This window comes from Agelaius tricolor, unplaced genomic scaffold, assembly GCF_023055355.1.
Source record: "Agelaius tricolor isolate 1412-34295 unplaced genomic scaffold, bAgeTri1.0.p SCAF_2, whole genome shotgun sequence".
Lineage (NCBI taxonomy): Eukaryota > Metazoa > Chordata > Aves > Passeriformes > Icteridae > Agelaius > Agelaius tricolor.
In genome coordinates this window covers 26138281-26153376 of record NW_027269262.1, presented here as the reverse complement: position 1 = coordinate 26153376, position 15096 = coordinate 26138281, and the positions used below count along the sequence as shown (strand labels likewise).

The 15096-nt window shown below is 39.5% G+C and overlaps 1 protein-coding gene across 5 annotated transcripts in view; it reads right to left on the bottom strand.

Annotated features, from left to right (window-relative positions):
* Positions 1 to 4028: 4028 nt before the first annotated feature.
* Positions 4029 to 15096, bottom strand: part of IKZF1 (IKAROS family zinc finger 1) — a 69044-nt gene continuing 57976 nt past the window's right edge. For all 5 annotated transcript variants that reach the window (XM_071454765.1, XM_071454756.1, XM_071454746.1 and 2 more), the window contains 2 exons: positions 12724 to 12858; positions 4029 to 8535 (listed from right to left, as the gene is read on the bottom strand). In XM_071454765.1, coding sequence (XP_071310866.1) covers positions 7832 to 8535; positions 12724 to 12858 — 839 coding nt within the window. In that variant the 3' untranslated portion in view covers positions 4029 to 7831. The remainder of the gene's footprint in view (positions 8536 to 12723; positions 12859 to 15096) is intronic.

Sequence of the window (15096 nt, the reverse complement as noted above, 5' to 3'; positions counted from 1 at the left end):
AATGAGTCCAAAAACCCCCTACGTACATGTGAGTGCTCAGCACAATTCCCATGTGCATTTGCTAGACTATGCAAATAAGACACTATCTATATTATTAGCCAGGAACTAAGTGACTGGATGCAAAGCAAAAATAAAGAGTTTGTGAATGTTTCAGAGCTGGACTTGGGGAGGTTAACGCTTATTTAAAAAGTGAAACTCATGTAACAGGGCTTTGGTTACTGCCTACAAATATGTTTTTGGCAAGTATTTTCACCCTCTTCTTTTTCTTTAACATAATGGAGAGTAAGTCTATATTCTGTCCCATGGCTACTCTGAGGAATCTCTGTAAGGTGATAAAGATATATTTTTGTACACTGCAACTATCAGTGAAATAAACCTGGAGTGTTTGAGTCCAGATTTGAACAACCCTGAATGTTAAGAGCCCTGTGGATCTCTCCTCTGATTTATATGACATATTAAGGCTGTAGTTTCTTTAATCCTTGTCAGTGCAACAGGGACACTACAGAGTAAAATCTGTAGTCAAATTGACATTACTGTCTCCATTGAAACAAAATAGGGAGGAATAGAAAAAGAAAAACCCCTCATTTACTTGTACTACACATCCCATTTATGGTTTAAACTGCCCCCTCAATACTCAGGTTATTTTCCCAGTTATGGTGGTAAAGTGCATGCAGGGCTGGCAGGTGCAAATGCTCTGACATGTTGGTGAGGCTTTGCAGCCAGAGGCTCCTATCCTTGCTCCCTCAGGCAGGTGATCTCTCCCCAGGAGGGGATGCCAGGCTCCTCTGGGGCCTTTGGCTTTGTTCTTAGTGGAAAGGAGATTACAGGGGATGTTAACCCAGGCTCCTGGCATTCCTGTATCCAAGCTTTATGAGTTTTGGGGCATGCAAATAGAGGAGATGAGTTCAAGATCAGTTCTGCTGCTTGCTGAAAAGTTTATGGGCTTCAGATTGAAAAATCAGAGCATGTTGAAATTGGTCACTAAAATGTCAACTGACTGAACAGAGAACAGGGTTTTAGTCCTGAAAGCTTCAGTGGAGACCTGAGGACTCCCACCAGAGGTTTCCCTAGAAGAAAGCTGAGAGCAACCCCAGGCAAGCAGTCAGGTCACATTTAAGATTTAATCTGGTTGAACCTTGAGTGGGAAACAAGAAGTGAAAACTGTCAACTGTGCCCAGATCCATTCAGATCACTTCTAGGGACAGTTTTGATACCAAATTATCCTTGTTATGCAAAGTTCCTCACCAACCGGCTGGTTCCCAGTTATGCATGGGGAGAAGCGGTGGCCACATCTGCTTCCCGTTTTGCCGTTTCGGGGACGAGCCATCTGTTTGGCCTCATCCCGAACAGCCTGCCTGGGGCTGATTAACTTCCTCACCCCACCAGCCCCTGGCTCACTGTCTGCTGCAAGGTGTAGATTTTTTTTTTCTACTTTTTTTTTTCTTTTTTTATTCTCTAACTGCTCATAAACCAGAACCTTCACTTCTCTCCCGAGGGACAGGAAGGCGTTGGTTTGTGTGATTTGCAGCCGCCACCAGCAGCAGGAACAGCAGCAGCTGCCCTCTATCATTCACATGTTTCATATGTGTGGTCAGGACAGATAAAACCAGGAACTGTTCCATGTCCTGGGATGGCTTTAAAGCAGTGAGACCTTTCTCTATATGTAAAGGAAAAAAAAATTGTAACAATAAATGCAGCAGAAATGTCTCTGCAGTTAACAGGGATCTGTTCATTTGCAAGAGTGGGGTTTCAGTCATGCTTGTGCAGCCTTTTTTTGTTTAAATGTGATTAACTCCTGCTGTCTGAAGCCTGGCTTTGGATTTCTCACTTCCAGCTATCCCACTTTCAGCGAAACTTTGCAAATTTTTTGTCCTTCCTGTTTTCTGTATGCCCATCTACTGGCCATTACAGCAGGATTTCAGAAATCCTTCTTGTCTGCTGCTGCCAGTGACTTCAATTCAGCAGCCCCGAAAAGTCAAAGTCTGTGTGGCCAAAATAAAGAAGCATTAAAATTTAGAAATTGGGATAATGGATGTCCTCTTAAGAGTAAGACTTCTTTTGCCTTCCACAGGCCATATCTGAGGAATTTCTTTTCTTTCATGATGTATTTTGACCAAAATTTGTTCTCATGTACAATTTTCCTTCCAGACAAGAAGCTTCCTGTGTTTCATGCCAGTGGACAGAGCCTGGCTGGTCCCTAGCAGGGAATGATGCCCTGGAGATCTGACCCACAAGACAGGCATGAACAGTTTGTTCAGAAATCAAATATTTTGCTTTTCCAGTTGCCACATTTTCAGTTTTCAAATTGCTGGTGCTGCTGCTGAAACATGAAGCTTTCAGTGAAAGCTTTTCCTTTCTTCTTGACCATCTTTTTGACAAGCTGATAAAAGCAGTGCAATGTACTCAGTGTACTGGCAAAGTCAGGAGCATTTCTAACTCCTTTCCCCCTAGTACGATGTTGAGTGATTCTCTCTCTCACACACACACACACACACACACACACACACATAGAGTATTAAAAAGCCAGGAAATTGTTACATTATCAGATCCATGTGCTCCAGGTGTGGCTCTGGGTTCTCATTTTGGTATCTCTAAAATATTCGTGTGTATTTTAGTGTATTTCTTGATTTCAAAACCACTGTTTATTGAGCAGAAGTTAATGCTGTTTTGGTGTTTTGATGCCTATGTATGGATTGGGAAGCTGGTCTGAGCACTTGAGGCTGAAATTACTCACCCCTGGTAGCAGTAGGTTTTGTCTGTCTACCAATTTGTATCTTGGCACCTGCCACAGTTTCTGATGTAATTAATCAAGCTATTGGTGTAGGAAAAAATATAAATGTGTTGATTTGAAGGAAGTTTTTGAAACATAATAGATAAGAGACCCAGAACAGATTTTTAGGGACACAAACTTGCATTTAAATCTGTGGATTTCTCTAGCTAAAGGATTTAATAACACTGCTTGAGAATAGTAAATTTGGTCTATTTTTGTGTTTATTATTATTATTATTATTATTATTATTATTATTATTAAACAGAACATATTTGTTTTGGAGAAAAGTCACCAGCTGAAACAGAAATCTGTAGTTTCATTTACTGAAAACCAGCTATGATGGGGAACAAAGAAACTAGGATGTTAGCCCCTTCATATATTATGTACTCATAGTTTATAATGAAACTATACCGCAAAACTTAAGGAACTTAAGGAAAATTTATATTTTGGGAATCTGTAAAAGAATTAATTGCAATACCATAAGGTTTTGTTTTGAGACTGTTTTTTCTTTTTTTAAAAATCTCTCTTTGTTCAAAATTATACTGTTTAACAAATGGAAATATTTCTGAAACTTTATAAATGGTGCCTTTTCTGAGAAAAACATTGCATTAAATATGTGATGTGAAATTTACTGTGCTGGAATCCGAACAAAGAGGGACACCCGCAGAGAAATCACCTTTGTTATGGCAAATAGTAGAAATAATTTCTCTGTGTTTTATTTTGAATTACCATGACTCTACATGCAGAAGTAATTGTGTTCTGTAATGACTCCATCTGGCTGGTGGGAGGGAAGGGGGCGAGGAGAAGGCTGGAGGAGAAGCACTTCTCAGCAGTGGGCTGCTTGCAGGACCTGGGAGATTGGGATGGGCAGGGACACTCTGGAGAGCAGGTGGCCAGTTCAGGAGCTGGAGCTGCCTGAGCAAGGCTGCCTCACGTGGGGGGTGAGGGCAGGGTGGTGACACAGCCTGGCTTTTTTGGCCACAGAGTTTGGATTGCAAGGTCAGCATGGATGGACTCACGGATGGTGCAGGGAAAACATGGATGGACTTTCCATGGTGCAGGGACAGCATGATGGAATCCCCATGGGGCTCTGTCTATCTGCACCTCACCTTGCTCTGTGTCCCCTCCCACACAGTCAACACCCACAGACACAGAGCCTCCAGCTGTGCCCAGTTCCTCCTTCACCCATGAGGAGAGTGACAAAAATATTCTGGGGCTGGGGGTTTTTATCTTGTTCTCTTGTCTCAAAAGATACATCTCAGTTTGCAGACATAATTTAATAATATTACCAATTTTTATGAAATTGCTTTTTTTTAAATACAATATTCTCAAAGAAAATGAAGTTACAATATAAAACCACAGCAAAAAAAAAAAAAAAAAACAGGTGTAAATACAACTTTTTCCATGAGAAAAGGCAGTGCCTGGGGAAGAATGGGACGCAATATTCTTTACTTTTTTAAAACAGATATAAACTTAAAACCACTCACATATTTACTCCTTTTAAAGGTCAACTAAGCCATATCAGGGTATTGCACTATAGCAAAAAAAGAGCAAAAAAGAAGAATTCACTAAACTTTTCTGAGGGCACAGTTTGTTTCAATGTACACAGACACAACATCCTATTTTCATGCCATCCTTGCATATGTTCATAAATAAAATTACTGAACCACTTGTTCCTAAACAAACTGAAGATGATTTTGTGCAAAAGAGAAAAACACTGGAAAAAAGCAAAACTAAAAAAGCCCTTTAGTGAACAGAGAATGCCATTTGCTCTGCCTTTAGACTATGCCCTGATACACTGTGTCTTAATATGCTTACTTATACTACTGTACTGTTTATTATACAACATCAACATATTCTGTTATAGTATAAATAAGAAAACTCCAGAGTCAGGAAACAAACCCACTGTGAGTGACAGTGCATCATCATGTCATACCAACCATTTTAGATATATATACATGTACAAATGTATATAAAATATTAATGATACACAAAGCCACAGAGAGGGCATGTGCATGTGGACAGGAGAAGAGACACAGGGACTGAGATGTGTGTGTGCACAGAGATGTGGTGAAGGTAGCAAACCTACCCAGGAATCAGAAATCACCTCTCCAAGCTGTGTTTGAGGCACACTCGAACTCTGCTGGAGCTGTGCTTGTTTGCACGGTTCATGCACGTGGATTTATTTGTGCTGGTTTTTGGTAAAAGCAAAGAAAAAAAACCACCTGAGTGAGCTGCTGTCCCACTCCCCTCTATACCTGGGGAAGTCTTAAAATGAAGGGTGGAAAAAAATATGGCATGGGGTATATAGTGACCTAAACCTAAGAAGAACAGGAAAGAGGTCTAAGAGCAATAAAAGCAGAACACTTCTGTACAGCTAATGTTTGATCTCACACAGGACATTGCAGCAGGGCTCAGAAATTACTTTGTACCCTCTCATTTGGCATCAGTCAAAATTGGAGAGGGAACAGCTGAATGTAACCCTGCCAGCTATGAAAAATGAACCCATTCCATCTGTACTTAAAGAAAGGTTAAAATTAAAGGAAACTCATCCATGTAAGTTAACCTCTGGAAAGTCCTCTTCAGATCATTCCTATGCAAAATATTTGGTAACACCTTACTGCCAGGTGAATTGGAGCTGAATGTGTAGCAGGGATTGATGACAAGACCATGGCTGGGCCAGGGATTCCTGGTGCCAGCCCTCGTGCAGCCTCTTGGGCTGGAAGGTAACAAGCAATAACCTCCCAGCTGAGTTATAATGCAGGAGTAGAGGGCATCAATAAAATCTGAGGCAACTTAAGGCAACTGAGTTCTAATGTGGGAATAGAGATGATCACCTTTGGGCCTGTAGTTCACACTGCTCATTTTGGTGGGATAACATGTACTAGTAATGTGTTTTCCCTGCTGAGGATGTATGCACTGGTCTGTGGGCATTCCTACACAGCATTCACTCTGGTGACAAAGCCACCACCACATTGTCAGCCTCTCCTGCTGTTCAGTGTAAAAACACCACCGTGCCCATGTGTCCAGTGAAGCAAGGGCCTCACAGCTGCATGAACAGCCAAAGCTGGAGGTTATGTAAGCACACATTTGTGATTCATGTTTTTATCAGTGTCCTTCCTCAGGTCCACTGTTGTTGCTCCTGACCTACACCTGCCAAAGTGAAAGCAGAAGAAGGAACTCAGCATGCCTGTAATGGTATGTGTATATAGGAAATGTTTATCAAATATAGCTGCAAATGTAGTATCAGGCCACAGTGGCCCAGGTACAAGCAGTTCATGGTCCCATCAAATCTGTTTTATAGTAAACACGTGTGTTTGCATGCACTTGTGAATGGAAAATCTGTAAATGTATGACAAGACTGCTAGTCTTGTTGGGTATTTGATGGTGTTTACTGTAAAATATTCATTCCTTATGCAGAGTGGAAGTATTTTCAACGTTAAGTTAATAAGATGGGGTTTTTAATGAATGTTTCCCAGAAAATATTGCAGCACCAGTGACAGATTTTTATGCAGCTGCAAAAAAATTATTTTTGCCCAGTCTTAAAGCATGGGGGTGTTCAGGGAGAGAAACGAACTATTTGGAAGAGGAAGCTAAGTTGAAGCTTTTAAAAAAAGGTTTTTTATCAGATGTGTATGGAGTTAAAATCTATTTGTCATAGAAGTTTCGATTCTAACTGAAGCTACAGTACCTGCAGCAGAACCCACCATGGAGAAAGATTTTGGTGGACTTTTCTGCATTCTGCAAAATGCTGCAGCCTCTGGTCTCCATTCTGCAAATCCCAATATTTTTAATATCTTAAGATTGGTTCCACTGAAGTAAAAGTAACTCAAAGGGCTTAGTGAAATGACTGGTTGGATAGAAAGTAAAGGGTCACCACAACTTTGTGGGTCTTGGTCCCTCATTATATGGCAAATGCCAGGAAAAAAGAAGACGGCTGCAAATTTTGACTGGCTGGTTTAATTCATCTCAGTGCTTTAAAAATAATCAAGTGCAACACTTACGAGTAGAGCCACAAAATTTACAAGAGGACATCTTCTGTGCCAGCAAAATGGGATTTTTTTATATCTAAGAGAGGGACATTTGGATATTTTCCAGACAGTTTAAAAAGATGAAAAATGTGCTTAAGGAGACTCCCCACACAAATACCTATCTACTTTCTCAACTGTACATCATACTCTTCTAAATAACTAAAACTTTAAAGAGAAAGAAAAATTAAATACATTGTAACTTTTATATGAAGAGTAAGGAGGGGTTGCTTAACAAAAAGTGGGGGTTTATTAGATAGGAAGAGAAAATATTTATTCAAAGAAGAGCCAACAATACCCTTTTTCTATACATTAAATGCAATTCATCCTCCACAGAGTATATTACAAGGGTGTTTCTTCTATCTTTTGCATTCCTGCTCGCCTGCCTAGTGAACACAAACAAGGCATGTTGTGTCACTACACAAGGCACTATCAATACCAGTAGCACCCTTGCAGGTGGAAATGTTCTTCTTCTTACCACCAAAGCAGCTCAGAACCTTCTGGCTGAGGGGCTTCCATCCCACCCCAGCTGTTGATGAAGTCATCTGAAATGGGTCCATCCATATTTAGTTGAGTTCAATCTTCTCAAAGTAGTCAAATAATGCTGGAAATCGAAAAAAAATCACACATCTGGTAGAAGAGCCCTGCGCTCAGCGCGCTAAGAGAGAAAGCCTGGCTGCTGCTGCCTGTTGTGTCCTCATTGTGTGGAGCACTCTGCTTGTGGTTAAGAGTTCTGGCAAGGGGGGCTTGCAGGAAGCATCAGTTCAGGGAAGGGCTTTTAACTATGTGACTACAAAAACTACTTACATTACTAAAGGTTTTTGGTGATCAAACATTTTCAGAAAAAACTCATTTTAGAAAACTGAGTTGCAAGGCATGCTACCAAAATGAAATCCCTGTTCTTGTGGGAGAACACTGCTGAACTTATGATTCTCTTGTGACTTTTACTGTCCAGCTGACTTTTGCTTTGTTGCTGTCATGGCTCGTGCAGCTCCAGTAACGCAGCTGTTGAGGCTTGATCTGTGCCAGTGTTTTAACCCATGTGGAAACGGTGCTCCCCTCGAGTTATGTGGGAAGAGAATTCGTACCTGTCCTGGCTGTGGTAGCCACACATGTTGCATTCAAAAGGATCGCGGAACCCGTGGCAGCCCATATGGATCGTATACATCACGTGATCCAAGAAAAGGACCCGACAGTGTTCACACTTGTAAACCCTTACTTGCTCCCCATTGCTGCTGATCACTTTGAAAGCATCCTGGGAATTGTCAGTGCCTGCTCTCAAGACATCGTATTGCCTGTTTTCTTCTTTTATAGAGATGCCATTTCTTGCATGGGCACCTATGTGGTTTGTCAGGTAGATCAAACCACTGCGCTCCTCATTATTGCTCTCTGTGTCTGTTGAGTCTTGGCAGCTGTTGCTGGGAGAGACATCTCGTTCGGAGGAGACAGACTTGGCTTTGGAAAGCAGCAACAAGTTTTCCACTGCGCTGTCCTGAGGGAGGTTGGAGCGAATCTGATTGTCCCCAAGAGGTTTGTGGAGCTGATACATGGGGCTGATGACGGGCACTCCCTCAGAGCCGCCTGGCGGTGTCTGGACGAGGGGGCGCAGGGACTCTGCCCCCAGGTAACTGATGGCGTTGTTGATGGCCTGGTCGATCACATGTGTCTGCATGAGCTCGTTCTCCTTCTCGTAGTTGATGCTGGCATCGTATGGAAGATCGGGCAAGCATTTGTCACCTGCAGTGGAAAACAGCGAGGAGTTAGAGGGCTGATTTCTACATGATTAAGGAAAAGAACATCATGGATTAATAAAACAGGGAAGAGGACAGCTGACCGAATCCACCTCTGAAATCCACCTAAGGTATTCAGGGTTTTCTAATACAGCTGCTCAGAAAAGTGGTGGGTTGGTGGTCTTTTTCAGCATTCAAAATAATTTGAGGGTTTTGGTGAAGCAAATGGATGAAAGAAATTCTGAAAATAATTATGCGGGGACTCCTGGGAGCTACAGATCTAGTTCTTTCTCATATCTTTCTCCTTTCTTACTGGAGTCCCTCATCTGCCTCTACAGTGAGCAGAGGCACTCACTGTCTTTGTGGCTGCTGAAGCCGGTGTGCCCTCACAGCCACAGCAAGCTTGGCCCAATGCTTCAGAGCATGATGCACATTATCAATATTTTTACCTAAAGTATTACAGTCTTAGACTGGAAATTGTATGGTTTAGTTTCAGACCTTCAGTTTCTTAGAAATAACTCATACCAGGAATGTGATCATATATATGTAATTTTGGAGAAAAATCAATAAAGACTTTATTTTTCATATTGCCACTATCCCCACACACCTACCATAAGCCATGTTAGACATATTACCAGAAGCTACCCATGTCCCTAAATATTTTGTGTCAAAATGTTGTTGTATACAGGAGAAACCAAGAATCATGGTAAAAATTTAAGCACATTTGTAGTTGGAGCATATTTTTCCTACAAGGTAGAAAGCCTTAGCTGTAGCAAGATTACTTGTTAGTGGTAACTTTAATTCTGATGGGATGCCTTAAGTAAGGGGTAAATCTATCTATATTTTTTTTTAAATCAGACTGCACTAATAGCATGTCTTGATAGTATATTTAGCTGGATACCCCAGTATTGAACATTGAGGTTTGCTACAATTTCCCCCAAATTACTGTACAGATAGCAAAATATAGAAGAAAAAAGTTAGGAGTGGGAAAAACTATTTAAATGCACAGATATTGATTTTATGAACTTGAGCAGTCTTCTCTAACAGTGTAAACCATCAGTTATTACCAGGCCCTTAATAAATTCATGCAAATGTAAAGAGGTAAAAGATTTTCACAAGCTCCTATGGTCTACCAATAACATATTGTTGATAGTCTGAATGGATTTTCTAGCTCTTCAGATCTTGGGAAACACTAAAAGCCACAAACATCTCTGTGAAGTGCTGTCACCATTTCCTGATGAACATGAAATTTACTGGTAGGTCTTGGAAAGTCCTAATTTGTCAAAAGAAATGCTAACAGAAGCATGGAAATTTTACCAGAAGATCTGCACATTAATTTATCAACAATTTTCCACCCAGTTTCTACTCAGATTGACCATTCAAATTCAGTGAAGAGACTAAAAACCTTCTAGCACAACACTTCTGCAATGGTGGGGGCTAAAGTGTAGGAAGTCCTGTGGGCTACATTTCCCACAAGATATGGTTTCATACCAGTTCCACGCTCTGCAAGCAGAGAAAGAAATACCCTGGGCATTGCATAAGTTCCTATAGGGGATGTAGGGTACAGACACCTTCTAGCTGCTATGCTACACAAGCTTCCAGTTCCTCTTGTTTTCTTTCCCAATCATTCTGCCAATTTGGGGTTCATTTTATTTTTATTCCAGATTTATCCTCTATAATGCTATACTTTTCAGGCAGAGTTGCCTAAGATTCAAAATAGGCATTGTAAAAGACTCTCAAATTAAATACAGGAAAACTCTCCTAACATGAACATTTGCACTTTATTCAAGGAGGAAAAAATGAAGCCAAAATCATTCCTATTCCATGGGCACTGCACACCACTGAAAAATGGGACTGGTCCTCATTATAAACAAAATTTTGGGCATCCAGAAAGCAAGATTTTAATATCTGTTTCTTGGGTAGTATTTGCTTTATGTAGCATAACTAGTTGGTAGTTGTGCTAAGAGTTCATAACAAAAATTTGTTTCCAAGCATAGTGTCTGAAACACACACAAAGTTAAGGAAGGCAGGCACCATTTCTATATCTAGGCAATGCAGTAATACTTGCACTCATTAAAAATAATAGCTCATTTCTGTGGTTATTAGAGCATAAGTAAATTAAACTGCTAATGGCTTGATGCACTTCAAGGTTTGCATTGCTCAGGATTCTGCAGCAGGTACTTTAACAGTAAAAATGCACTCACTGCATGTGGGCACCTTTTCTCTTAGTGTTTATTAATCCCTTTCTTGGCTGCCTGTTCTTTTAAACATTATAACCATATATCAAATTTTTGTGGAGTTCTCAGTCTCAGATTTGGATGGCCAAGTTCTTTTGGGTTTGGGAACTATTCTAGTTCGGAATACAGAGAGAATGTTACAGGTAACTGGCTGGATTTGTTGAACAAGCTAATTTTTGAAAGGTAATTAATTTAGTCTTGAGAAAAACTACTGAAGCAGAAGACACTCCTTCCCTTATGTGAAGGATGCCATTTTCTCCTTCTCCCTGAGACTCAGCGCAGGTATTGGGACATGATAATTTACAGGAGCAATGAAGAACCCAAAAGCTCTCCTCAGCAGCCAGCCCAACCTTGTGTTAATCAGGAATTTTCTATTGTATGAAGCAGCAGATGATGATTGGAAAGGAAACGATTTGTGAGCATTTTTTTTTCTTGTTAGAAAAATTTTTCCTTTTGAAGCCTAGCAAATTTCCATAAATATCTGCTGTCAGTAGGTTGTCTTCCTACACTGCACCCTGAAAAACTGACAGGAAAGTCTGCCCTCCTAAAACTCATAGTTAAACTGGCTGTCTTTATTGTTTTTCAGGGTGAACAGAGAAAAAAAGAATTAAATAGCCAGTCCACACCCAAGAATACATTACCTACAGTATATTTGCTAGTACCTTTTAAATTTAAGCACTTTTAATCTTCCTGGAGCTTTCATAGAATTAGTATCTGGTCTAATGCAAACAGTTACTAGAGTGTCTAAACTAGTCTGGTTAGACTTACATATATATTATAGTTGATATATTTTTGGTATCTATCTCTACTACAACTTTTGCCCCTTTTTTAAGCATAAGCATTTCTTATCCTTGACATCCTCCTAGAATTGTTGCATTTGGACTTGAAAAAAAGTCTTGGAATTTATTTTAAAACCTTTTGTTGCACCTCCTGACATAGCTGAAACTCCCCTTTCTATGTCTAGGAAATACTAATTTTCCTTTCACCCCTGTGTCCTTGTTGAAGAAAGTATATTTGCATTTTCTGTCCCATAAACCGATTATTTTTTTCCCTTGACTTTTGACTGAAGACCTTCTTAATGTGCATTTTGTTTCAGAGACTTTAATCTGTTTGTTTCCTATAGAATAATATTTTTTAAACGTACAAAGAATTAAAAAAGAACATAACTAGATATGAGTAAATGCTGTCTTCTGATCTCCCATGTTTTAATTTATTGAAGAATAACCTTGAATAGCTGACAAAATATTGTATGTGGATCTCACAAAACTGCTGTAATCCCTACTTAGCACAGGCCTACTAAACAGAACAATATGTGTAGCCTTCGTTTTTATAGGCTTAATGTCAATTTTTTCATTGTTAAGACAAGAACTGCTATGTGCAAATGGGCATGAAGTTTTTGCATCTTTTATAGAATGTACACTAAGTTCACATTTCATTTAGGTGCTGTTTTCAGACATATCAATTTGGGCTGTAAAAATAAACAGAGTTTATCAAAGGGTGAAGAATATTACCCAGCCTACGTTCAACTATTCACAAATGCTTTTGGAAACAGCAATATGCCCAGATCCGAATGTCATTCAAGATTTCAATAAAATCACTCTGAAGTGTGATCAATGCTATCCCAATGGGAAACTTCTATTCCTGTCTTCAGGTTCTTAAGGCAACTTCAAGAACCTGTTCAGATTTTGTAATGATCTGGTCTGTAAGCTTTTAGAAACACAGGAAATAGGTTTAAAATTGATCTCCAAATGTGAAAAATTAAACATGCAGAAATTTATGCTGGAGATGTTTAGTTGATTTTTTCCCTCCAACACATCTCTGTATCTGCTTCTATAGAGATACATCTTGCTAATTTAGCAAAACAAATAAAATTACAAAGCAAAAGTAAAAATGCTGTGATTTTTTAGGGGGCTTTGTTTTATTTTATTTTTAGGAGACAGCAAACGTTTAACTCTTACCAACAAATTTCTGAGGCATAGAGCTCTTACGTTTGGCGACGTTACTTGCTAGTCTATCCAGCACGAGGGCTCTTTCTGACCCTATCTTGCACAGGTCTTCAGCCATTTCATTCTGGTTACTTTCGTCTTTTATGACTGAAATCAAATGACATCAGAAGGGTTAGGCAGGTTCCATTTTAATGGAACTGTTGTCTTAGGTTATCATTTGTCAGTCAATGTCTTTTGGCTCCCAAGCAGCTGGATGAAGGAGCTCAGCATATGAGACACAGGACAATTCTGACTCTCGGTAACAAATTCCCTCACGCTGGTTAATCTATGTACATGCTCATGTTTTCCTCATTTAGGACACAAAAATGAGATAGCAACTGCAAGGTTTCTGCCTGGATGTCACATAATCACTCCACCCTTTGTTCTGCAGCCACTTTGCATTTCTGTGAATAAATGAGGTCCTAACTTTATCCTGGACACAAAGCAGTTCACCTTTCCACTCTCCCACTGAAACCCCCTGCAATGTCCTTCTGCACCTCTCCCAGTGTATGATAATTGCTTCCTCAGCAGGAAAAATTGATAAACTTCTCAACTCCAACAGTGGAAGATCTATTTGCAAGCTACACCAACCCTTGTTTCCATCCCCTTTTATCCCATAGCAAATATTTCAGTACTTCCTTGATGCTATTTTAGACTTTAACAATTTTAATTGATAAAATCACACCTTCAGTGGAACACTAATTTCTAATACTCAAACCTGTTTCCCAACCTCCTGCTGCTGCTGAGATTCTGTAGAATTAGGAGCTTAATGTGAGGCTTTAGGAAAAGGAGACTATTTCATTTTCAGTATATTTTACTTCAGTACTTTCCTGCAGAAACAAAAGGGATGTATGAAAATGCACTGTCAAAACAATGACTGTGAAACAGGTATTTCTGACTTCCAGCACCTAAGAGAAAGGCGAATGGACTGAGATCACAACACAACTGTTTTGCTGTAGGCTTTCTGTTTGTGGGGTTTGGGGTCTTTTTGGTTTGTTTGTCAGGGGAGAAAAAGGGGTTAATTTTACTTTTATCTGCTACTAAGATATGGACATTTTTCCTGAACTTTTGGGTTGCTAATAAAGGAAGATGCAAAAGATTATTTTTACACTTTGATTCTTTGAGTTATTTCAATTAAGTTGCTCTGCTATATTTTTCCTTCTGTGCCTGCTGAGAATTTGTTTTATCACTGGATTAACTGGTTCACAGGACCCATTACTCTGGTACCTGGCTGTTTCTCAATAGCTGAGAACACATCGTTGTGATCCAATGATATTCTGAGAATATACCACAGCTTATCATCCATATAAAAGGATGATTGTGAAAATTTTGTTAGACCTGAAATAAATGAAATCAGCTCTGATGGATACCTGTGAGGAACAGGTGAAGTTTCCTGTTCAACAGTACCCTGCAACCAAACTGAGGAGTACACAACTGTTTCTTGAGTCCCTGCTGCAGAAGCACATACTGCAGTGACAGTGACAATGCCAGTGCCAATGACAGTTATATGGAGTTTCACGGAATTATGTTCCAGCCTCATATGCCACTAAAGATTGTGACCAATGCAGGAGATTAGAAGAATTTAGTCGTGAAGGTGCAGAAAACTAAAGGGTGTTTATGGTACATAACCATCATTGAACAAGCACACACCAGCATCTTGTGCTGACCAAGGCTTCCAGGTACCATCTCAGGAAGAGACTTACGGAGAATCTTTTAAGGCAGACATTCAACAGGGACACAAAAGACTGAATATTTAGTTAAAAGTTGAAATTATCAAGAAATATCTGTTTAGGTTATAATAACATTGCTAATCAGTTCAAGAGAGGGTGAGTAATGTATTTAACAGGTAAACTTTCAAACTTCTAAAACTTCTTAAAAAAGAGGGCAAATTGAATCATGTACTAATCCCCAGTACTTGTAACTGAAACCCTCTGAAATTTACAATCAAATGAATAACTATTTCTCTATAATCTGGAGTCTGTAAAGTGAAAAAAAATCATGTTATCTTTTCAAACAAAAAATTCACAGTGACTGAAGAACTGTAATTGACCCTTTAAAAACTTCATAAACTACTTTTCCTACTGTTTTATTTAAGCCTGGTAAGACTTCAGCACACTTCCACTCAACTCAAATGCAAAACTACAGGTAATATCTCTAAGAGAAGAACTTCCTATGGACGGTGATATTATAGTCCTCTAAAATAAGAATTTTTCAATTAAATTCATCAGGTTCCAATTTTATGTAAAAGTTAAAAATGTAAGTACAATCTCTTGCTCCACTTCTTACTCCCTTTTACTCTATCTTTCCCTTATTTAAGTTCTTTCTCAATTACATTTTTTAGATTTT